Here is a 23,768-nt window from a genome sequence, read left to right as displayed (position 1 = left end):
CATTCTCCTGCAAACAATGCAGTGCAACTATTCACATAGTGTTTACACTGTGCTAGGTATTACAAGTTATCAGGAGATACTTTAAAGTATACAGGAGGATGTGTGTCGGTTATGCACAGATATCACACCACTCTGTACCAGGGATTGAGCATCCTGGGTATTGGTATCCACGGGGATCCTGGAACCAAGCCCCTTGTGGATTAAACGGCAAAGGTAATGAATACTCACAGAGTTCATCACAGTCTAGTTCTTTGGCTACATATGACTTGTCTCTGCTGCCAAGGTTGCTTACAGCTCCTGCAGCTGTATGGTGGAGACACTGTAATGGTACTGAGCGTCTGTACCTCCCCACCCCAGTTCAGTGACATCAAGTTGGCAACCTGACATCGGCCTTGACTCAGAGTATTACACTCTGGAAATTCGCTGGCCTTGCTAACCATCTCCCCCACCCACTAGCTTGTGAAGCACTGGCCAGCCCTGCACTGCCCCATCCCTAGCAGTGGCCTGTCCTTCCGTCTCCTATAAACAGAGCTCCCTCGCCAGCACGCATCAAGCAGAGGGCATGCGTCGTCCCCACCTCACGAAGGTGCTGTCAGTCTCTGACATTCAAGAACTTAATTCCAGCAGTGTTTTTGTCCTGCTTGATCTTTGCCTTTCTGCACAGCTGTTGACCATGTTGCTGAGCCTGCTCATGTCCTTTGGTTTTCTTAGGTTCGATCTATCATGGCTGTAAGCTTGGAGCAGGGGAGAGACATCAAATACTGAACATGCTCTGCTCTCTTGATTAGAATGATAAACGTTTTTTTAAATTTTTTCCTTATGGTCACAGTGCTGGGCATTGAATCCAGGCCTCACACAAGCTAGGCAAGTGTGCTACCACTGAGCTACCCAGCCCATGGGCATTACGTTTGTGCTTGGAGAGCCGCCATGGAGTGGATGTCAACCTGAGAGTTTTCTTTTCTCCTTTATCTCTTTCTAAAGTCACTCACTGCATCTTTCTTCTCTCATCTTGTTTGTTCTTGTCCTAGTTACAGTAAACTTATTAATAATACATTGTTGTGTATGAATTATCCTTGAAAAAATTCTGGATGTCACATATGCTTTTTTTTTAATTGCATGCAGTACTATGCATTCAGTATAACGAGGTACAGTTCACAGAGTAAAATGCTAGAGCCCGCAGGAGACCCCATGGGAATCCTGGGCCCCCTAATGACCTGTTCCCTTCCTTGCAGGTGTCAGAGCTGTGTTCTCAGGCCACTACCACAGGAATGCCGGGGGCACCTACGAGAACCTCGACATGGTGGTGTCGTCTGCCATTGGGTGCCAGCTGGGCAAAGACACCCATGGGCTCCGAGTCGTGGTGGTCACCGCTGAGAAGATCGTTCACCGCTACTACAGCCTAGATGAGCTGAGTGAGAAGGGAATAGAGGACGATCTCATGGAGCTGATGAAGCAGCAGTGAACCCTTGGTGGTCTGTCCACCTTCCTCTTCCACGAGGTTTTGATTTTGTTTTGTTTTTGCCAGAAACAGCAACAGCACACAAGCCAGCCCCTGCTGGAATGTGAAAGTGGACCAGGCAGGGTTGTGAATTTACATCCTTTGGTGTAAACCAGAGAGCGGGAGCCCATCCTAAATTACATTAAAATATAGCTGCCTTCCCCTGAAAAGGAGAGAGGGAGTCTGGAAATCATTATTAGTTGTTATGATATTACACTGTCTCTGGGTGTTTGTGTAAATTCTCCTAATGGTGTATTTCTCAGCTCTGCTTTTGAATTGGATTGTTTCCAGCAGCGTCTAATCGATGTTTACCTATTGACCTCAGTCCCACCTTGATATTCACGTGTGATCTTTGATAATTCCTTGAACAAACTGCATCTGATTATATTAAATTGTGGTCATGACTCCCCAAAATGCTAGGCAAAGCAAAGGTCATCTCCTTTCCTTCCTAGCAAAACAAATAGCTGCCTCTCCTCTTACGAGCCACGCAGACTTATTTTAACAAGGAGCCAAGTAGCCCCCACTGGCTGTTCAATTCTGAGACTTCCGGTGTTGCTAACAGTAGAACCAGAATACAGTCAGAGCACGTCAGGACTTGCGTCTGTCTCCCTGGTGGCCACAGGCTGGTACATTGGCCATTTATGAATCTGTCATCCAGAGGACTAACACCGAGGGACATGAGGTCATTCCACAGCCCCTTTTGTTCCTCCACATTCACACTCTGGTGCTGCAGTGGGTCTGCCGGTGGGTTCTCGTGGGACCCAATGCCCCGCCATTAATGAGCCTCTTAATTGCATCTGCCTTAGCAGAAAATGTGGGAATCAATGCAGAGATCTCAGAAGAAGCAAACCAGAAGTTCTGGGGGGCCAGACACACTGTCTTGACCCTGACTGTGCACCAGGACAGTGCCCCTGGCGGAAGAGCTGGGTGCCTCGGGTGAGCACCTTTCACATCAGCTGCTCAGCTGCGTCTTTTCACTACTCCTGGCCACTGTGTGCTTTCACCCATGTGTCCTTTCTCTGCAGTTGTCCTTGTAGACACGTAACCAGGTACTCTGAATCTTGCCAGGGAAATTTTACAGTATTATACAATAGCATTTAGCAATCCTGAACTAACTTTAAAAACTGATTGGTTACAAATGAACTGCAAAGTCCATTAAATTAAAAAACTTTCCTGTTAAAAAGTTTTAGTCAATGTAGCAAAACTGTGAGAAATTAAATAGAAAGATAATTGGATATGTAAATTCATAAGGAACAAAAGACGCGAAGTTAATTATACCACACGTTGGTGACACACCATAGCTCATTGTTATGCAGCACAAGAAAATTAAAAAATGTTCAAAACTAGAATGCTCTTGTAGAGTTTTGCTGCGTTCTTGTTTTGTGTTCATTTTTCTTTATGACAGGTATGAATAGAAGGTCAGAAGGTGAGTTCAATCCAGGACATAACTACTAAGCCACTTGTTTGAGACCTGGTACCGGGGACTCTTGGACACAGGGCTCTGACTCCCCAGGACAAATGGGAAGAGTTTGATCACAGTGGACTAAAGGTGCTGTCTGTCCCATTCCATATGCTGAAATGGGGAAATATATGGAAATAATTTAAAGTAATAGACATGCAACTTAGTAAATCCCCATCCCCCAAAATTAGATAAGTGAAGGAACTGGTTCAAAGCGCCCCAAGCATATGGTAAGCAAGAGGAGCACTGTGAGATTCCCACCATCTTTTATGTACCGGGACCGTGAGCCCCACAGTGGCGAGGTTCATCATGAAGTCAGAAAGAATCTCCATAGATGCCACGTGTCCGTGTGTCACTCAGATGATGGACCATCAGTTCACTTATGGTTCCATTTTCTTTAAAAATGAAGAAAGAACAGTATGAAAAGAAAAAAACAAGTGCCTTATCTTGTGAAAAATAATGAAAGACTTGACAAGTTCGACTGCTGTGGTTTTGAGTGTTGTTTCAGGTGCTTTGACTCAGAAAAGTAGATCACATGGCCAAGGTCACCCAGCTCAGCGGTGGGAACAGAAGGACCGGGATGCAGGCAGTTCGCATCTCCCGCCCAAGCTCCTTCACCACCTCCTCCTTGGAAAATGCTTTTCAGAGCTGGAGGTTGGCACCAGCTCAGCTCTGGCCACACACCACAGTGGGTACCTCTGACCACTTTTTCTGGGCAAGAATCCAGTTTCAGCCGGAAGCCTGGGATTTCATGCTGGGATTTGCAGAGTCCAGATGAGGCCCAGAAGCCCCTTCCCTGGTTGTGCCAGGTTCAGGGTGGCAGAGTCTATACAAGGAACAGATGGTTCCAGGCAGAGAATTTCTCTGGAGGAGACAACTGAACCATCGGGTCACAGGACAGCTCCGTCCACAGTGGCAAGTGCTCTAGCCAGCAATGCTTCACTCCTCACTCTGGTTTGAATCTGAATGTGGTTTTTCACCAAAAGGTTCGTGGTTGGAAGCTTGATTTCCAGTCTGGTGACATGAAGAGGTTGAGACCTTTAAGAGGCAGGGCCTAGTGGGAGTCCCTAGGTCATTGGGGGTGTGCCTTTGGAATACTGCATTTCTCCCTGAGGGATCCCCATCACTCTGGCTTTCTGTCTCTCCATGTGATCTTGCCCTCACCTTTGCTCTGGCTACTGGGATGCCATCTGCCACGAAGCCTTCACCAGAGCTTAGCCGATGTTCCCAGACTGATACCTGTGCCACACCTTTGGATCCCCAGAACCGTTAACTAATAAACCTCTTTTTTTGATAAAATACTTAGCCTCAGGTATTCCATTCTGATAGTGGAAACAGACTAATCACCCCACGTAGGAAACATCAGCTCTCTCCACTTCCAGTTACTCACTTTAGCTGTGAAAAGCAAAGGGCTGCTAACAGGGGAGGGTTATTTAAGACAATCTCAGATTGGACTGTCATGACTCGAAAGAGTGAGTTTGTGAATAAGGGTGGAGTCACAACCACCTAACTGCATTTACTTTCCTTCCTTCCTTCCTTCCTTCCTTCCTTCCTTCCTTCCTTCCTTCCTTCCCTCCTCCCCCCCCCCCCCCCCCGCCCCAGGCACTTTGTCACTGAGCTACATCCCCAGCCCTTCTTGTTTTTCATTTTGAGACAGGGTTTTGCTAAGTTGCTTAGTCTCACTAAGTTGCTGAGGCTGGCCTTGAACTGAAATCTTCTTGCCTCAGCCTCCTGAGTTGTTGGGATTATTAGAAGCATGCACCAGCACACCCAGAGAAGTTCACCTCTTCTGTCATGTTTCTCCTACGGTTGGGGTAAAGAGGGCTGTGAAATCTAGTAAACTATGTCACCAGCAAGTGGACCACTGCATCCTCTCTTGTGATTTTCCATATTATGAGACTGTCAGGCACTGAAAGAGTTACAAAGCAAACACTAGTTTTAAAGCTAATAGATGAATATGAGCACTTGCCTCAGATACCCATAAAAGATGCTGAGATGTATGCAACTGTAGAAACCATATAAATAATAATAGAGTTTAATCTTGTAGCCTGCCTCCTAGCACAAAGTCTGTGGAGAAAAGATAGTTAAAACACGGTGTGCATTTATTCGAGCACCTCATATTTATTCTGCAAGTAGTGTCTCACACAGCTCTATGCAGTCACAAAATTAACTAGCTGTGTTGTATTGGGGGGTGGGTAATAAATCGTCAAGGCATGTTCTATTAAAAGCTTTCCGTAACAGACACCAGAGACTACTTATTCAGATAACCTTAGTAGTTTTGGTTGCACATGGACAAGATGGTATTTGACAGGTAGTATTTCTGTATAGCTTCATGAAATACCGTCTCATACCACTGAAGAGGGGTGTGTGTGTATGTGTGTGTAAAAAATGGGGATTCTTTTCTCAATAATGACTTAGAGCATTTTTACAGAAAATACTAAATTAATATTTCTCCAACTGATTTTCATTTCCTTTTTTAAAAAACAGTAATTTCATACACACAGATACATATAAATTGGATTTTTCCCTTAGGTTTTTTCCTATGTAAATAAACTTGGTTCAATAGTATTGCCGCCTTCCTCATTCTGTTCTGGCAGCTGTCTTTAACTGAAGTAAGCCTCTTCACTTTGGGGACTCTGCACCACACTTGGAACAAAGTCCTTGCTGTGACTCCCAGGCGCCACTCAGGCTGCCCCTGCCCACCTCTCAGCCTCGTCTCCTGCCACCTTTGCAGCCTCTGCACCTGCTGCTCCCTCAGATGGGCCCCAGATGCTCATCACCGTGTTGGTCCCAGCTCAGGGTCACCCCTTCCCACAACACTGGGCGGAGCTCTGCCCCTGTGCCCCGGCATCCCACGCCCATCTCCTTGTCTGCCTTCTTCACCGCAGGTCCACTGAGAACGGTGCTCGTGCAGTGGTCTGTAAAGGTGCCTTGACCAGGAAGCAGCTCTGGCCACCAGGGCCCACGTCTGTCGTTGGCCTCCCCCTTCCCAATGCCTAGCCCGTGCCTGAGGGCAGGGGCGACCGTGGTGGGATGAAGTGAGGAGCTGTGCGACGTGCCGCACGCAGTTACCAACAGGAGCCCGTGTTCCTGAGCTGCGTACACACCGAGTGTCCCTTACCTGAAATGCTTGGGACAGAAGTGCCTTGAGTTCAATTTTTTGTTGGATTTTGGAATATTTGCATAGACTTTACTGGTAGATCATCCCTAATCCAAAAGGCCAAACTTTGAAGTTTTGAATTTTGGAGCATTATGAATTTGGAGTTTTAAAATTGAGGATGTCTAACCTATAGTTCTTTGGGGACTCTCATCAGTTAGGTATTTTTAATAGGTCAATAAATTATTAACAATATCACTACCTTTGATTCTCTGTTCACAGTGATGAAATTGGGGAAATAAACATCAATGTCCTTGACTCCTAATCATCCTGAGCCTGGTTCACTGAATAAGTGCTGTGAACCAGAAAAGCAGGAGAGCCAGAGACAGGGCTGACTCCAGACTAAAGTGACGGGCACTAGGAAAGGCGTGAGGGTGTGTTTGGGTGTGCTGCCCAGAGACGTCACATGGGTGAACAAGGTTCTTGGGTAAATGAGCACTGCCGGTCCTGCAGGCAGTACCGTGAGAGACAATGCCTCATTTGGGCAGAACAGGAGAAAAGGGGAAGCCACGGAAGTGAAGGGGAATCTGAAAACCTCTGGCTCCATGATACAGCATCCCTGGGCTCAGTCCTCAGTACCAAAAGTAATAACAAGAAAAATTACATAATAATATATACATATGATTCTGCTGCCTGTATAAAGGAGATCCTGCCATTTGCCACAACAAGAATGGACCTGAAAGACACTGTACTAAGTGAAATAAGCCAGGCACAGGAAGAAGAATATTTCATGATCTCACTTATTTGTGAAATATGAAAAAGGTCAAATAGAATAAAACTGGTTCCCAGGGTCAGGGTGGGGCTAGGGAGGCAATGGGGGATTTGGTCAAAAGATATAAAGTAGCAAATAGGCAGGATGAACAGTTTGAAAGACCTAAGTAGGACATGAGGACTGTAATTAATAATAGTGTACTGTGTGGAGGATTTTTTGCTAAATGAGTATTATACCTGTTCTTGCCACAGGGTGGGCAGTGGGTATGTGAGATGATGCATTAATTTGTTTTACTCTAGTAAACATGTTTATTATATATGTATTTTATAACATCAAATTGTATACCTTAAATACCAGGCATAATAAAGTTTTCAGCAAATCCTGCTATTGCTTAGACCAAAGAAACCACAGAATGAAGCCCAGGTCACTAGAGAGTGAGTGAGGAATCCCAGAAAGCAAAGGGCTGAGAAAAGTCCCCTGACTTTGCACAGGAAATTCATGCTAATTTCTGGCTTCCCCCAAAGATGCCTGCACCAAACAAGCAGAGCAGTAAGAGCTTGAAGAATTGAGTCAAGATGTGACCACTGCCCAGAGCCAGCAACAGCTTCCAGTTCAAGTCTAATCAAGTCAATTTCCTACTGCACCAAAAACTGCAACATTCTTCAAAGAATATAACAGAATCCAGATTGTACACAAGATAATATTCACAATGCCTAAGACCTCAAATGGCTTAACATGCAAAAGCAAAAAAGGAACAAAAATGGGAGTGACTCTCAAAAGAAAAACAATCAACCCCAAGATGCCCCAGAAGTTGGAATTATTTCACTCCAGGTCAGTAAAGCATCTACTATGATAATGTTGGTAGAGAAAAAGTAAAATATGCTTAAAATGAAAAGAACACATCTCTCATCTGAGCAATCAAACATGTAAAAATAATCAAATGGAAATTTTAGAATTGAGAAAAACAGAATCCCCAACTTTTTTAAATTTACTAGATGAGCTAAATAGAAGAATGGAAAAGAGAGTCAGTGAATATGAAGATAAGATTAATAGAAATTATCCATTCTAAAGACAAAGAGAAAAGGAATTGGAAAAATAATTAGCAAAATCTCAGGGACCTTTGGGACAATGTCATAAGGTCTAATAGGAGGTAATATAAGTCCCTGAAAGGGAAGAAAGAATAGAGCAGAAAAAACATTTGATGAAGATACAGCCAACAATTCCCATTTGGGGTAAATAATAAAAAGTTACAAATTCCAGATGCTCAACAACAATAAAAAAAAAAAATGAACCCTAGAACAAAACATTATTGAATTTGACTTTATTAAAGATTTTGCTCCTCAAAGATGGTGTTAAGAAAATGGAAAGTGAATCAGTCTGGGAAGCATATATTTGCAATACATTCATCAGAAAAAGGACTTGTATCTGAAAGGTGTAAAGATCTTCCAACTCAATAAAAACATTTAATTTTAAAAGTTGGCCGAGTACTTGAATAAACACTTTACAAAAAAATCTATTAATGGCAAATCAGCATGTAAAAAATGCCCAATGTCATTGCCATTTTGACAATACAAATTGCAACCGCATAATACCATCTCTCACTCACTTGGGTGGCTGATGTGAAAAAGATGAGCCATACCAATTGTTGACAATGACCAGTGCAGCTTTAACTCATATATTCCTGGTGAGAACATTCAACAGGATACCCATGTTGGAAAACAAGTCTGGCCATTTCTTTTAAAAAGTAAATCACCATATGACCCAGCAATTCTGCTCCTAGGTATTTACCCAGTTTACCCAAGAAAAAGGTAAACATATGTCCACACAAATTGATGTTCACAGAAACGTTTCTAATAATCACCAAAAACTGGAAACAAAACCGACTGTCCACCAATAACTGGGTAAATAAGCAAACGTGGTGGATTCACACTACAACACTAGTCAGACATGGAAAGGAGCTGCTGGCAGCCTCAAGGTGCATGAATCCCAGATTCTCATTCTGAGTCAAGAAGTCGGACTTTTTTCCATGCATTTAAGTCAGTTCCATTTATAGAAAAGTCTTGACAGTGCAAATTTATCTAGAGGGATGAGCAGATCTGTGGTTACCTGGGAATGGGGACAGAAGGGATGACCTGAGAAGGAGACTTTGGGGACAGTGGGAGTGTTGGGGACTCTGCTGGGCAGTTGTTCTGCAGGTATATAAACCGACAAAACTCAACAAAGTGCATTTTAAATATGTGCAGCTTAGAAGTTTATTTTACTTAAATTGCATCTCAATAAAATTGTTTAAACACAGTGAGAAGTAGAAGCCTGGGAGAGGGCAGTGCTTTGGAAGGAGCCTCTATCTTGGAGAGGCTCTTCGTCACATGAGGTGCTGCTCCAGGGCTCCAGAGCCTCTGGCCTCAGGCCCAGGTTTGAATCCCGGCTCTGGTGCCCTGGGTTCTGGAGTGACTTCCTCTTCGTACCTCAGTTTCCTCACTGGTAAACAAGAGCAAAGAGTGCTTCTAGGTGATATAACAATATCAGATCAGAAGCGGCCTTGCCAAGGGGGGCTATTTTTCTCACACAGTGTCCGTGGCTCTGGAATGTTCCAGCAGCTCCACCTGTCAGGTCTGTCCGTCAACACCTTCTTGGTTCCATCTGCATGATGGCTGCCCTGCTCCAGGCTTCATGTCCTCACAGAACTGTGTCCTGAGACAGGAGGAAAGAAGTGGCCGGGTGGCAGTTACCCCAGGAGACCTTTCTCAATGTGAAGGAAATACTCTACAGAAGCCCCAGTGGTTTCCACTCAGGTCCAGTCAACCAGAACCAGCGAGGCTGATTGTTTTAGTCAGCTTTTTCACTGCTGTGACTAGAAGAGACAGACATCATGACCCTATGTACACTTATGATTACACAAATGGTGTGAATCTACATCGTGCACAACCATAGAAACGAAATGATGTGCCCCATTTGTGTACAATGAATTAAAATGCAGTCTATAAAAAATTAAAAGATAAATTTAAAAAATTAACTTGAAAAAAGATCTGACCAGAAAAATTTTAAAGGAGGAAGAGTTTATTCGAGGACTCAGTTTCAGAGGTCTTAGTCTATAGAAGGTGGCTCCATTCCTCAGAGCTGGAGGTGAGGCAGAACTTCATGGCGGAAGAGTGTGGCAGAGAGCAGCAGCGTGCATCCTCAGGAAGCAGAGAGTCCCCTCTCCTGATACAAAATATATACCCCAAAGCCACGCCCCAAATCCCACCTCCCCCAGCCAACCCACCACATCAACTGATCCCATCAGGGATCAATTCACTGATGTGTTAAGATTTACAACCCAGTCACTTCTCCTCTCAACCCTCCTGCATTGTCTCACATGTGAGCTTTTGGGGGACACCTTGCATCCAGACCATAACACTGATGATACAGCCCAACGGTTGTTACAGGTGGAGGCAAAGACCAGGAAGAGGAGTGAGGCCCAGTGGTGAGTTGTGAAGTTGCACCTCAGGAAGGACAGCAACTGCTGTCACACGACTTGCTGAGGAAGTGACTTGTGCAGAGACAGAAGGGAACAGGCCAAGGCCTGCTTTCCCAGGAGCATGTTAGGGCTGTAGACGGAGTCGTGCCCGTGGACTGTGGTGCATGGTACAGGGAGGGAAGCAGTGAAGGGGGAAATGGACATGGGAGGTAGTCGATGGGACAAGGACACTGAAGCGGGGACGTGGGTTTGGGGCACAGCCCCAACAGTGAGAAGAGACATTTCTTTTTAGAGACAAGAACAGAGACAATGGGAAGGGCACAGACGCAGTCAGTGGGTGGAGACGTGGGGTGATCACCTGGATCTGGATGAAGGGACCATTTCTGCCTCCTGCAGATTCGTGTCCACAGAGCTCCGCGTTTGTGCTTCTCTGTGAAGCAGGCGAGACCAGACTTGTGCACAGCTCACCCCCATCTTGCCAGGCAAAAACCACCATCTGAATAGAACTGGCACCTCTGGCCCACCCAGTCCCATCCAGCAGACCATGTGGCTGCATTGCCAGCTCTGGAGGAGCAGATCTGGGACACGGCTGTCACCGTGCCAAGTAAGAGTCTGTCTTTGGTCTCCCACGCTGTCCTTTCAAGCTTTCATGGAGAAGTTGATGGTTTCACTTCATAATATCTTTGAAAGACTTTGTCGATTTGCTCCTTTAAAAATGACTGAACTGGAACATCACACCTTGAACCACAGATTTTGGCTACCGCCATTTCCTGAAAAGCCATTGGAATGAAATTGCGCTGTGCTCATCATGGTGCCCGCGCTCTCCTGTTCTCTTGTGTTTGTGAAACAGAATCATGAACTCAAGGATGGAAACGACTTCTGCTTGGCAGCCGCGTCCCCGTGTCCAGACCCTCACGAATAGCTGTTGACCCTGTTCATGTGCCTCGCTCGCAGCCCACCCACACCACAAGCCTCCCCCGGAGTGTTCATCCACCCCAAGGAGGTCAGCCAAGTGGGTAGCACACTCTGTACCAGGCACCAGCGAATAGCTGCCCTGGATGCAGGCGATCTAGCTACGGGTGTTCCCGTGGGCAGGCTCCTCTGCTCCCCTCTGCCAGTGGGAGCCTCACCCACGCCAGCAGCGCTCATCACCACTTCTGTGGTGACAGGTCCCTCAAAAACTGTTTTGAAGATGAACTTCTGCCAACCCCCCAGCGTGGCAGCATCCAAGGAACTCACACAGCATTTCCAAAGTGCCATTCATCTCCCTCCCAAAGCACTTCCTCTTCTGTTCTTCTCTCTCAACAAGTGGCTGCATCCCCCACCCATGTACCTTAAATCAGAAGCTCGGGTTCTGCCTCTCCCGCACCCGGGCCCCACATCTCATTCCCTCATTCCAAAGTGGCGCTAGTCCTCGCACAGTGGTGAACAGCAGCAACTCCTCCGTCAGCTCTGGCCCCGTCCCCTCGGCCCCCGCAAACCCTCACCTCCTCGTCTGTGAAATGGGGACAACCAGTGGTGCCTGCATGGGTTAAGTGGGCCGGTCAAGGTGCCAGACACGCAGCTGGTGCTGGGTAGATGCCACCTCCACGTGAACCATTCCCGCAGCCCCCTGGCCAGCACCAGGGCTCGCCTCCTCCCTGACCTCGTGACTGAGCTGCTCTTCCCATCCCCGCACAGAACCTGGTCCAGGAAAGGCACTGGTGGAGTTGACAGGAGCGCAGTGGAAGTGTCGGGGGAACTTCCGAAAGAAAGTGCCTGAGCCTGAGCCAAGGTCACCCTGAAGCTGGAGGAGCGTGAGGCCGGACCGGAGCTCCAGCAGCAGGTGCCAGAGGGCTGTGGCATGCACACCAGAGATGAAGCTGGAGGAGCGTGGGGAGGGCTGGGACCCTCCTTCGGCCAGCCAGCTCCTGTGCCTGCTGTCCTCAGCCCTTTCCTGGCAATGTCCCCTGCCTCCTGATCCATCAAGCTTCGCCCTCTTCCCAGGCTCGTCTCGGCTGGCCACCTCCAGGAAGCCCTCCCTGACACCCACACCACATCCCTCCCTGGTCCCATCACCTGGAGCATGGCGCGCACAGTGCAGAAGCCTTGGCTTCTGCTCTCTACGAGTTGTTCACGTCACAAGTCACAGCATACAGAATGCCACCTCAAGGGCAGAGTCTGCCTCCACGATTCTGTGATTCACACTTTTTCACATTTTAATGTTTCTGAAATAAAAATATTGTTTTGCAACCCATGCCCTCTTTAAAATAGCAGATATTGAGAAATACAGATATGCATGTGTATACATTGGAGAGTACTGGGGATTGAACCCAGGGGCACTCGACCCCTGAGCCACGTCCCCAGCCCTATTTTGTATTTTATTTAGAGTCAGGGTCTCACTGAGTTGCTTAGCACCTCGCTGTTGCTGAGGCTGGCTTTGAACTTGCAATCTTCCTGCCTCAGCCTCCTGAGCCTGGGAGGCTGGGATTACAGACGTGTGCCAACGCCCTGCAACAGATATATTTTTAAATGGAAGGAAAGAGAAGTGGTTCACGGGATGGCGCTGGCCTACCTGGGTTTGAATCCTGGCCCTGCCACTCCCTCAGTGACTCTGTGGCCTGGGGCAGGTAGCGATGTTTCTGGGATTCCATTTCTTTATAAAATGAGAAATGCTACCACCTCAGGTGCTGAGCTGCTCAGATTAGCTCCTCAGAAACACAGGGTGTGCCCCATTCCTAGGTCAACATCATGGTGGCGATTACAGGAGCCCAGGAGAGTGGGCGTAGCAATGCAGGAGGTGCAGCCTGGAGCAGAGCGTCAGCTGATCCCTTCAGTAACCCAACCACAAGAGAATCAGACAGCTGGGCCCTGAGGGTCAAGCAGGGTGCAGCTGAGACAGGTCAGCAGGCACTACTAAATATGTCACTTGTGTGGACTCAGTGCTGAAAACAGCCTACCAAAGTAGGCACATGCATTGTCCCCATTTTACAGATGAGGAAGCTGAGGCACAGGGACGTCAAGGAATGTGCCAAGGTCACGCAGCTCATAAGTGCCAGAGGTGGTGTTCAAACCCAAGCAAAAACCACTCCAGAACCCGCGACCACCGCTGTGACAGTCAGCCAAGGGGCCTGCTGGCATCTGGCATGGTGGGCACTCCAGCCCCCAGCATGTGCCTCACAGCTGATCAGGTTGACAGTGTGGCAAACAGGACCCAGCTCTCCCCTCCTGAAGGCAAAAGCCACTCTGCCACGTTCCAGCCACACCCTGGAAAGCAACTTCTCTCCACCATAAAGTCACATGTCCAAGTCTGTTTAATCATTCAACTCAGTCAGGTATTTTTCTTTTTCCTCTCCAAGGAATTCTAGCAGGAGAGCCACACATGCCCTAAAAGATCTCCAGCAGAGGGGTTTCGGGGCCAACCGGGCTCCTGCGGAGACTCGCAGGGAAGGAAAGGGAGCTTCATTAGCTCTATTTACTTGTCCTGACGTAACTGGCCAGGGCAGTCCGAGTGTGAGCCAGGTCTCGTTAGCGGAGGCCTCTGGCCCTGGTCACAGCGCCGCGCTGGCTTGTCTGAGTGGATGGAGCCGTTTCACCGGGAGCGCCGTCAGGAACTGGCTCTCCCACGGAGATGCTCTGCTTGCCAGTTAGGAAAACAAGCTTTTTGACGTTGTGCACATTCGGGCCGATGATCATGAGCACCCTTTCCAGTGGGGTGGGCTTCACCGAGGTGACAGTACCAGATCCGGGATCTGCAAGTGAGCAGTCTGTCTCCCTCCTCTATGCCCGGCACCTTGCTGGCCCTGGGTTCCGTCAGGTCCCGCGGGGGCTGACTTGCTCTGGGATGGCCTCACTGCACATCAGACATTCCTGATAGACAACCAGCGCTGTCATCCTGCCCCTCTGGTTACCATTCGTTGTCACAGAATCAAACTCTGCTTAAGAAAAGAGGTTCAGTACCTAAAGACTTGCAGCAGATACAAATGTGAACTGATACTGATAAATTTCACAATAAGCTTTGTTTAAAAGGAAGAGTAGAGGGATCGTTTGAATTCCCGGTGGCAGGATTCCGCGGAGCTGATAGGTAGATTTTTACCAGTGTTAATTACAGTCTGGCAGCGCTGCTTCCGCTCAGCACTCAGTTTCAGGAAATCAGTAAGAGAAGCCCCATAGGGGCTGGGGAGGCGCATCCGGGCTCCCTCTGTCCCTCCCTGGCCGTCCCCGCTGGCTCTCCCAGGGTGCTCTCTCCCTCCGTCCAAGCCTGAGCTCACGCTTCTGTTGACAGATGCCCCACGTTTTCCGCCTCTTCCCTGAGCCCTGACCCCCACCTTGCTGACCACGTGGGGCCCTCCTTTGCCGACTGCTCCCCATGAGTAAGTGCTGTTTCCTCCCCCACAGTTCCCATACTGAGCTGGAGGTCTCCAGACTCCGAAGGCGCCCTGTGCTCACAGATCCAGCAAATTACTGGGCACGTGCTCTGTGCTGGGGACACATTCCATGACTAGTTCTCCTTGAAACATCCACCAGTCTCTTAGCAACTCATTCCTCTTTCATGGAAAGCTCTGGGAGGCAACAGTCTTCCTGTCCACCTGAAGTCTAACCTCCATCCAGATTGACTTAGCCACGGGAGCCACGCATCTGTGGCTTACATCACCTGTCTGACTGTCGTTTAGATGGGTTGGTCTCATCCTGGGCCTGGCCGTGGTAGATGCAGTAGTACCTGTGACATATGAGAAGTCACAGTTCCAGCCACATGCCAGTAGTGCCACAGAAGACCACGTGGCCAGGTCAGACCACAGGACACCATTCCAGACCTCTGGCTGCAAGTAGGAGAGTGCTCTTCCCACTGGAGTCAGCAGGAAGGGAAGTGCAGAGTCCAGGGTACCCCCAGGAAAGAGCCGCCAGGGAAAGAAGCCATCACAGAGGACGCAAGAGCAGAGAAACAGGGAGGAGAGAACAAGAAGAGGCAAGGGACCAGAATGAGCCCCTGGACCCAGCTGTGCCTGAACCTGCCCAGTTAAAGCAGCCAGCAACTGTCCTTCCTGCACAGCTGGCTTTCTCTTGCTTGCCAGAGGCCTGATCTCAACTCTGTTGTCTTCTCCATCCGGGCTTTTCCCGTCCCTCCTATTAGCAAGAGCTGGAGGCAGGACGAGGGGGCTGTGGGCATGGGGAGGGAGCCAGGCTCACTGAGTCATCTGGGGACAGCACAGACTCAGGGGAGGGGTGCCAGAAGTTCAGGGCCACACTGCTTGAGCCTGGGCCAGTGCTTCACAGAGGCACATCTGAGACACTCAGTTTAGTCTACAAACGTTTATTGAACACCTACTGTACACCAGGCCCCTCCCAGGCCTAGGGGCATGGCAGTGAGGAAGCAAGACGGGCTCCCTGCCTGAATGTCTGCTAAGTCTGCAGGTCCGTATGCCTGGTTTAGCCTGGTCGTAGCCTGCCGCCCTACCTGGGGTTAAAAGATGGAGGCCCTGGTGTTTTTATGCCATGACATTGCCACTCAGGTGGCTTTTAGTCTGTCAAATAGAATAGACTAGGGCATTTGTAACTTGTGAACTGATGCCCTGGCTTATGATAAGCTACTCAAGAGTGTCAGGTGTTCCTCTCTGACGTCTTCTACCTGGGCAGGCCGGGCCGGTAGATCCGGCAGCGACCCGTGCAGAGGTCTGGATGTGGATAGGAAACCCCAGCGCGCACACAGGCTCTCCTCCAGGGCACCACCTCAGGTGAAGGACATCGCAACACCCAGCCGTCACCGCTCCCCTGGGCGGGGCTGGAGGCACCTGCAGGAGCCGGTGGCATTCCACGTCCTGGTAGGGTCTGTATCACACGGCTGTATGTGTCTGTCGGAACCGGGCGAGGTCACTGCAGACCTGTGCTTTTCAGTGCGTGGACTGTGTGTCAAGAGGAAGGGCTGGGGATGTGGCTCCGTGGGAGAGCTCTGGCCCAGCATGCGTGAGATCCTGGTTGCACGCCCCACTCTGCAAAAGAGAAAAAAAGAGGGGGGGCAGGAAATGCTGTGAATAAGCGATGGCATTAATGACACGCCTGGGAGGCATCAGGGGTTAAGCCTCTGAGGTGTGCAGCATCTGAAATTCACTTTGAACTGTACCAAAAAGAAGCTGAGGGACGAGGGGAAAAGGGTGGAGAGGTGGGTAAGGCAGATCCAGCAGAAACCAGGGGGCAGCGTCTCGGCTCGGGTTCGGGAGTGTTCTCGGTGAACCTGCCAACATTGCGTTGTGCTTCAATGTTTTCATTTAAAGCTCTGAAGAAAAAGGTGTCTGAGCTCAAAATTCCATCTTGCCCCCATGCAGAGACTCGGCAGCATCGGTGGCATTGTGGAGCGCAGGTCTGCCCTGACCTTTACATACATATCCCGCGGATCTTCAGAAGCCCAGGAAGTCACGGCTTCCCAACCCAAGTTACGCGTGCAGAAACCAAAGCTTCCAGCGATAGCCCGTCCACAGGTCACGGGCGGCAGATATCCGCCCACAGGCAGACCCCAGAGTCGGCCCCAACCGACCACCCACAGCCCCAGCAAGGAGAGGCCACGCTGGAGGACCTCCATCCGCCCCAGACCGGCCGTCCCAGCCTTTCCTCTTGGAATGCCATGGCGTTTAGAATCCCTCCACCCTCAGGAGGCCCACATGGGCACCATCTGACCCACGAAGCCGATAGGCATGGTCTCCCTGAGGCCGGGATCCCTGGGCCCTGAGCCTTTGCTCGTGACTGAATTGCCCCTGCCCCACGGCGCCTCTCTCTCAGCCACCTCTCCACCTTGGCTCCAGCTGTTCATTGCCGCCCCACAAGACCCAGGAGCACCTTCCCACTCATCAGATCTCTCTACGGGTAAATTCCTCGTGGACCAGGCCCCGTCCAGCACCACTGCCTCACCCAGTGCCTGCCAGTAGGGTGCTCATTTATCCACCGACAGAGTCAAAAGGTACCTGTGTGCTGAGTGCTTCCCATACGCGGGGGCAGAGATACCCTCGTGGGCAGCAGCTGTCCTGGTTTCTCTCAGGGAACTGCCTGTCCGGAGGCTGTATTGGTGACTAGTTTCTGTGTGACAGGTTACGCCAGCATTTACCAGGTCAAAGCAATAGACACACTGTCTCACTGTCTCACACATTTCCTGAAGGTCAGATCCAGGAGCAGCTGGGGCTGGAGTCATCTGAGGGCTGGAAGCCTGTGAAGTCCACCCCCGAGGCTGCCACGTGTCTCCTGGCTGGTGTCCTCACCACGTGGCTCTACTGAGGCTGCCCGTGTCATGGCAGCTCGCTTTTCCCAAAGTAAAGAATCCAAGAGGAAATCTTAATCTTGAAAATGACAAGCTGTCACCTCTGTTGTATGCTGTTGGTGGCAGAAGCAACCCTAGTAGGTGTGGAAAGAGAGCACATGGAGTGCCCAGCAGAGGGACAGCTCTGGTTACCTGGGTGGAGGAGAAAGACGTAATCCAAGATCACACACACCAGTGTGCATGTTATGGTTGGATGTGAGGTGTCCCCCGAAAGCTCTGTGCAAGACAGAGCAAGAAGGTTCAGAGGAGAAATGGTTGGGTTGAGCATCTTAAGCCAGTCAATGAGTTAATCCTCTGACAGGGGTTAACTGAGAGGTGACTGAGTGGAGGATGCAGCTGGAGGAGGTGGGCCTGGGGGCGTGGCGTTGGGTTTAGATTTGTATCTGGCAAGCAGACCCTCTCTGCTTCCCTCCGCCACAGTCTTCTGCCACGATGTTCAGCCCCACCTGGAGCCTGAGGAATGGACTCCACGGTCTATGGACTGAGACCTCTGAAACCGCGGGCCCTGAAATCAACTTTTCCTCCTCTACAGTTGTTCTGGTCGGGTCTGTGGTCACAGCAGCGAAAAAGCTGACTAAAACAGTGAACTTGCAAACCAAGACGTGTGCTCCGACCGTGCTCTGTGAGAGATGGAGCTGGGGATCTAACCCAGACGTGGGTGAGGACCAGGGTCTGCGCCTGCATGCGGCATCTAGGGAACGAGTTAGCAAGAGAGACGGAGAGGAGAAAGAGCACCCCGGGCCACTGGGTCACTACGCTGGCTGCTCATGGGGTCACCTCTGGAGATGTAAATACACAGATGCCCAGATGTTCTCTCCAAAGACTAGATGGCCTGGAGTGAAGCCTGGGCATGGCCAAGGTGATTCTATGTGACCCACATGCGAGGACTACTATTCAAGGCTAGGGAACCACCTGTGCAAATGTCCTGTGGTCAGAGGGAGCCTGGCATGCCTGAGGAACTGAAGGCTGCATGGACTGAAGGAAGAGCATGAGGGGAAGGACATGAAATGGAGATGAGCGGTGACAGAAGCTGGACCACACAGGCCTTCCTCAAGATCCAAAGGGCATTTCAGAAAGATGACTCTGGCTCAGGTCAGAGAACAGACTGGGGGCGGGGAGCCCCAGTGCTGGGATGGGACCATTTCTGAATAATGACACCATGGGCCTTCCTGTGACGCTGAGGACTCAGGGCAGCGATGACAGCAGGTGATGGTGGCATGGTGGACAGTCAGGAGTCACACTGGCAGTTCTCGCAATCAGATCAAAATGTCTGGTTTCACAAATGGGAAACCAGGGTCCTAAAGGAGATAGGGCTCATCCAGGGCCATTCAAGAGGAGGGAACGGCAGAAGGAGAGAGAAGCCGAGCTGGCCTGGCGGTTCAGGGTTGTGGTCTACACAGGGAGCAAGACCAGGGAGAGAAGAGGACAGGAGAGTGGGGTGTCCGCTAAGATAAAGTCACATCTGAAATGTGCACCCAAGTGGGAGGGCCACAAGGTCACAGGCAAGTCAAGAAAGAGTGTGGTTACAAAGGTGTCTGAAATGCCAGCCGGGGTCAGCCCTGTGACCTGTCCCTCCGTGCCAGGCAGGGATGCGGTTACGTGGGGGCTGCAGGAGAGCCGCCAGCCCACTGGACAGTCAGCTTCTGGAGGGGTCCCCGTCCCCTTGCCTCCCTTCTCCCCGTAGCACCTGACAACCCCTCTCCTAGACAGCCTGCCCGCTGACAGCTCGCCCCCTCTGCGGGCAAGTGGGGAAGGTTATTTCCGCATCCCACTCTCAGCCAGCAGTGAACAGACGAGTCCTTCCTTTCCCGGTGGTAATGATCCCCTGCCTCTACACCAGAGGTTTCCAGTGTCTTTCTTAAAAACAGGAGATGGTGAGTCACATCTCACCAGCTGAAATCGTTCGTTCGAGGCCACAGCACAGCGATATGGGCGAACACCTCACAGCTGATCTCCCTGATCACAGTCGCTGCCTTCCTCAGGAGGGAGCAGACGCTGCGAGGTCCTACAGGGACACAGAGACCAGAAACAAGTATTTCCAGCACATTAACAGGTCATCAACTGGAAGGCTTGGGAGGAATACATGAGTCTAGTACGTTTGAACCAGGAAGCTCTCCTCCAGCGAGGGCCAAGAAATGCCAGTCCTGCCGTCCCCTCCCACTGCGTGCCCAGCAGACATCAGTAATCCATCACAACGCCACTGGCCTCTGACCCCTCCCGGAGGTGGCATTCCAGGTGTTGGTTACCAAGCACATCTGTCACCCAAGATATGCAACATCTTACGCAGTAAAACTAAACTAAAAATCAGCACCTTGGTCACACTGTCCACCTTTCAGATGCACAGTGGCCCCTCATGGCTAGGGACCACTTAGGACGCAGCAGGGAAGAGACCACTACAGTCATGGCAGAAAGTCCCATTAGTATCGTTGCTCAAGAGCCACACTTCACGATGTCGACCACCCTCATATCCTTGTCACGGCAAGTCTCTTGTTAAAAAGACACATGCTTAGCCGGGCGCGGTGGCATGCAGCTCGGGAGGCTGAGGCAGGAGGATCAGGAGTTCAAAGCCAGCCTCAGCAAAAGCAAGGCACTAAGCAACTCAGTGAGACCCTGTCTTTAAATAAAATACAAAATAGGGCTGGGGACGCGGCTCAGTAGTCAAGTGCCCCTGAGTTTAATCATGGATACCAAAAAAAAAAAAAAAAAGACGTACTTAATAGGAAATGGGATGTTATAGTGGACCCCTTATCTGCAGTGGGTATGTTCCAGGACCCTCAAGGGAGGCCTGAAACTGAATAATACCAAACTCCATATGTAAAGTAAGAGATGAACAATACTATAGAATAGAACTTATCATAGCTATATACTGTAATAGAAGTTATTTCAAAATTGTGAATCATTTGTTTCTGGAATTTTCCATTTAACATTTTCAGGCTGCAATTGACTGAAACCACAGAAGGCAAAAGGGTGGATAAGGGATGCAACTGAATTGGCTGGAATGGAAATCCAGTGTTATTATCTCCTATACTGAGAAGGGTATACAGGCACTCTGGAAACCCAACTATGTGACTTGATTCTGGAAGGATCCTGTTGCTTCCTGCATGTTCTGAGCCTAAAGTCTGGCATGTGTCCTTCCCCAGAGTCAATGTCCTCCTCTCCTCCATTCACTGTAGGCCCTTGCTTCTCCCTGAGGCCCTGTGGCATCCTTGGCCAATAGAACATGGCAGGAAGTGATGTAGACCATTTCTAGGCCAGGCCATAAACCATCTCAAACAACCCTCCATGCTACCTTCCTTCCTGGATGCAGAGGGATGAGGAAGGCCCCGTAGCCTGGGGTTTGGTGGAGCCACTAGATGGACAAAGGCTGGGGGCCTGAGGGACTGGGAAGAACAATGCATGAGCAAGAAACAAAGCTTTCCTGAGCTGAGCTGCTGATTTGAGAGTTGTTTTAGCAGCTAATCATACTTATCCTGACTGTTCCACCAAGTGCTCAGAAGTTAAAGACATTCCAACATCTCAGCTTGTGTGGTATTAGTGGGAAGGCCACTCCAGACAAAGGAAACAGCACCTTCAACAGTCCTGAGGCAGGAGGAAGGGTAAGAAGCCACTCTGGGGAGAGTGGCAGATGGCAAAGGGGGGCAGGAGCAGCACCCAGAGCAGGAGAGCCTTCCAGGTCACATCAGCATGGGCCTGGCATGGACATGTGACCCAGTTCTGGGACAGCAGGGTGAAAGGGGAAGTCTGCAGGCTTTGGGAGACTTTCCTCCCTGGTTAAGAGACACACATCTTTGGAGAACTCCTCCTGGGAGTTCTCCACCCCTGACTGAGGACCACTGCTGTGGGACTGGAGTGTGTAGGGTGAGTAGCCGTGCCTTGCAGATTATGAAATGTCCAATAGTCCAGCACTGCTGTGATTTATGTCCACATTTGCATTTGGAGTGGGATCTATCCCCTGCAGAAGGTCAAGGAACAAATCCAGAGCCAGGCTTTGAGCAGAGTTCTGGGTATTTTCAGAGTCCATGCTCCAGCCAGCCAGCCAGCCACCTGCCTGACGCACCTCAGGTGGCCCTGCCTGAGCTGGCATCATCTGGGTGCTAGTGAATATGTCAAGCAGTCAGAAAAGAGGTCTGCTGCATTGAAGTTTGCACTTCCAAGCTGCCAGCATATCAGACCATGCTGGTGGCTCCATAGAGCCCCGAGAAGCTCCCACAACAAAGCCATCCTACATCCCGAGGCTGACCAAGAGGCCAAGAATCTCCACTTGTGACCCAGCAGATGAGGGGCAGTGTGAAATTGCTTTCATGCCTCCAACGCAGTGCAGCTACCTGACCCCCGCTGCCCGGGACCACCACTGCCTTTTTATGAGCTCATGGGGAGCCAGAAGGCATCCTCCCAAGTCAGGGTGGGGCACGGCAGCTGTGCTGTGAGGCCGCCTTTTCTCGTCGACACCCTGAGCCCCACTCACTCATGCCCTGGAACCCTCACTGCAATGCCCATCGTCCCCTGCCATCATTGCCCTCTCCGTTAGACCCAGACCCATTCCTCCGTGCTGTTGTTTTTGCTGCAAGAATCGTTCAGAACAAAATAGGTTTCACTCTTTACAAATGGCTAAGAGACACTCTTTACTCTGCCATCACATTCACAACGCCAGTAATTTTATTACAGGCCCAAAGATGTCCCCAGTAATGAAGTCTGTCTAAGCCTCTTAAACACAATTTTTCTCGAGCCTGTTCCATGGCAAGTCCTTTTCCACCTGGATGGCAAAACCTGGCCAGCAGCCCGCCCTATTCATTTCCTCCTATTTCAGGTACGATATTCACTCATTTCCCCTGCATCTCGGCCTAGCCATGTGAGGGAGTTGCCCCAGGTAGACGGGAAAGGAAGCCACAGGCACTATCCCGGCTCCCAGGATAGCCACCTCCCACACACAATGCCTCATTCACTTTCCCACCTGGAGTGCGCTGAGAGGGTGGAGAAAGGCAGAGCCATGGACGGAAGGAGTCTGGGCCACGGAAACGCCACATGGAAGGCTTGGGTGGAACTGTCAGGTAAGTCATTGATACAATGGGATGCTTTTTTATTATAGCAGCTGGTGTTACTCATCCTGACTACTTGCTGTAGACTGAATGTTTGTTTCCCCCCAAAGTTTATATGTTGAAACCGTAACCCCCACTGTGGTTTATATGGAGATGGGGCTACTGACAGGGCTTAGGATTTCCATCTCATGATTCCCATCACTTACTACAAGAGAAGAACTGCTGGTTAGAAAAATCCACAAGGACAGCCCTGCTGGGCTTGCTCAGGTCAAGTCTGTGGATCTTGAATTTCACTCATCTTTCTCTTATGACACCAGTCACTGGACTTAGAGCCCACCTGGGTAACCCAGGATGACGGCACTCAAGATCCTTCATTTATTCACATCTGCAAAGAGCCTATTCCCAAATAAGGTCATATTCACAGGCACTTGAGGTTAGGATTCGGACCTTTTTAGAGAACACCATTTAGCCCACACAGTAAGGATGTTGAGTCCTTGTGCTTTCAGATGAAAAGGCAGCCAGGGTTGTTTTTATTTGTTCTGCTTTTCTTGTTTTATGTGTTGATCTAAACAAGACTTTCCACATTACACAAATGTCATGGAGAAAGGACCGGGCTTTGGGGAAAGTTTCAATGTCATGTTCTTTGAGAAGCCCTTTTCTGGACACCACTTTAGCTCTCTCTGATGAAATTTCTCTGCTTTAGTAAGTCCCCAGGATAGACATGGACACCCTGTCCTTCCTGCTGCACCACATACACAGGCATGTGACATGACTGTCTCCCTGGTCAAGGTCAATTGTTCAGAAGTAGACGGGGGGAAATTGGGCCAATCAGATTTCTCCTTCCTTGGAGAAGCCCCGTGTCTCCTGGGCTGGTCTCCTGATGGAAGCAGTGTATACCGGGGGCCATGGATGGCCATTCTTCACTCTGAAGGCAGATTGACAGGGAGAGTGAGGCAGATGCACAAAAGGAAGCCGTGGTGAGAGATGGGGATTTAGAGCTGTTTCTGTGCAGGAAGAACCTACCAACTTCTTTCTACTTCCTGCTCTTCCTGGGGGAGGACCACACTGTGGACGTCTCAGTCACACTGGATCACATCATACCCTGGGTCCTTTTGTCAAATTTCCTCCATTTTTATATAGCCTCAAGTATTCCTGATGGAGTCTGTT

The 23,768-nt window shown here is 49.8% G+C and overlaps 1 protein-coding gene across 7 annotated transcripts in view; it reads left to right on the top strand.

Annotated features, from left to right (window-relative positions):
• Positions 1–1,603, top strand: part of CPPED1 (calcineurin like phosphoesterase domain containing 1) — a 97,981-nt gene extending 96,378 nt beyond the window's left edge. For all 7 annotated transcript variants that reach the window (XM_079121423.1, XM_079121417.1, XM_079121418.1 and 4 more), the window contains one exon: positions 1,233–1,603. In XM_079121423.1, the coding sequence (XP_078977549.1) occupies positions 1,233–1,462 (230 nt within the window). In that variant the 3' untranslated portion in view covers positions 1,463–1,603. The remainder of the gene's footprint in view (positions 1–1,232) is intronic.
• The last annotated feature ends 22,165 nt before the right edge of the window (positions 1,604–23,768 follow it).

This window comes from Sciurus vulgaris, assembly GCF_902686455.1.
Source record: "Sciurus vulgaris genome assembly, chromosome: 18".
Taxonomy (NCBI): Eukaryota; Metazoa; Chordata; class Mammalia; order Rodentia; family Sciuridae; genus Sciurus; species Sciurus vulgaris.
The sequence above is the reverse complement of the archived record's forward strand: the minus strand, read 5'-3'. Positions and strand labels throughout refer to the sequence as shown.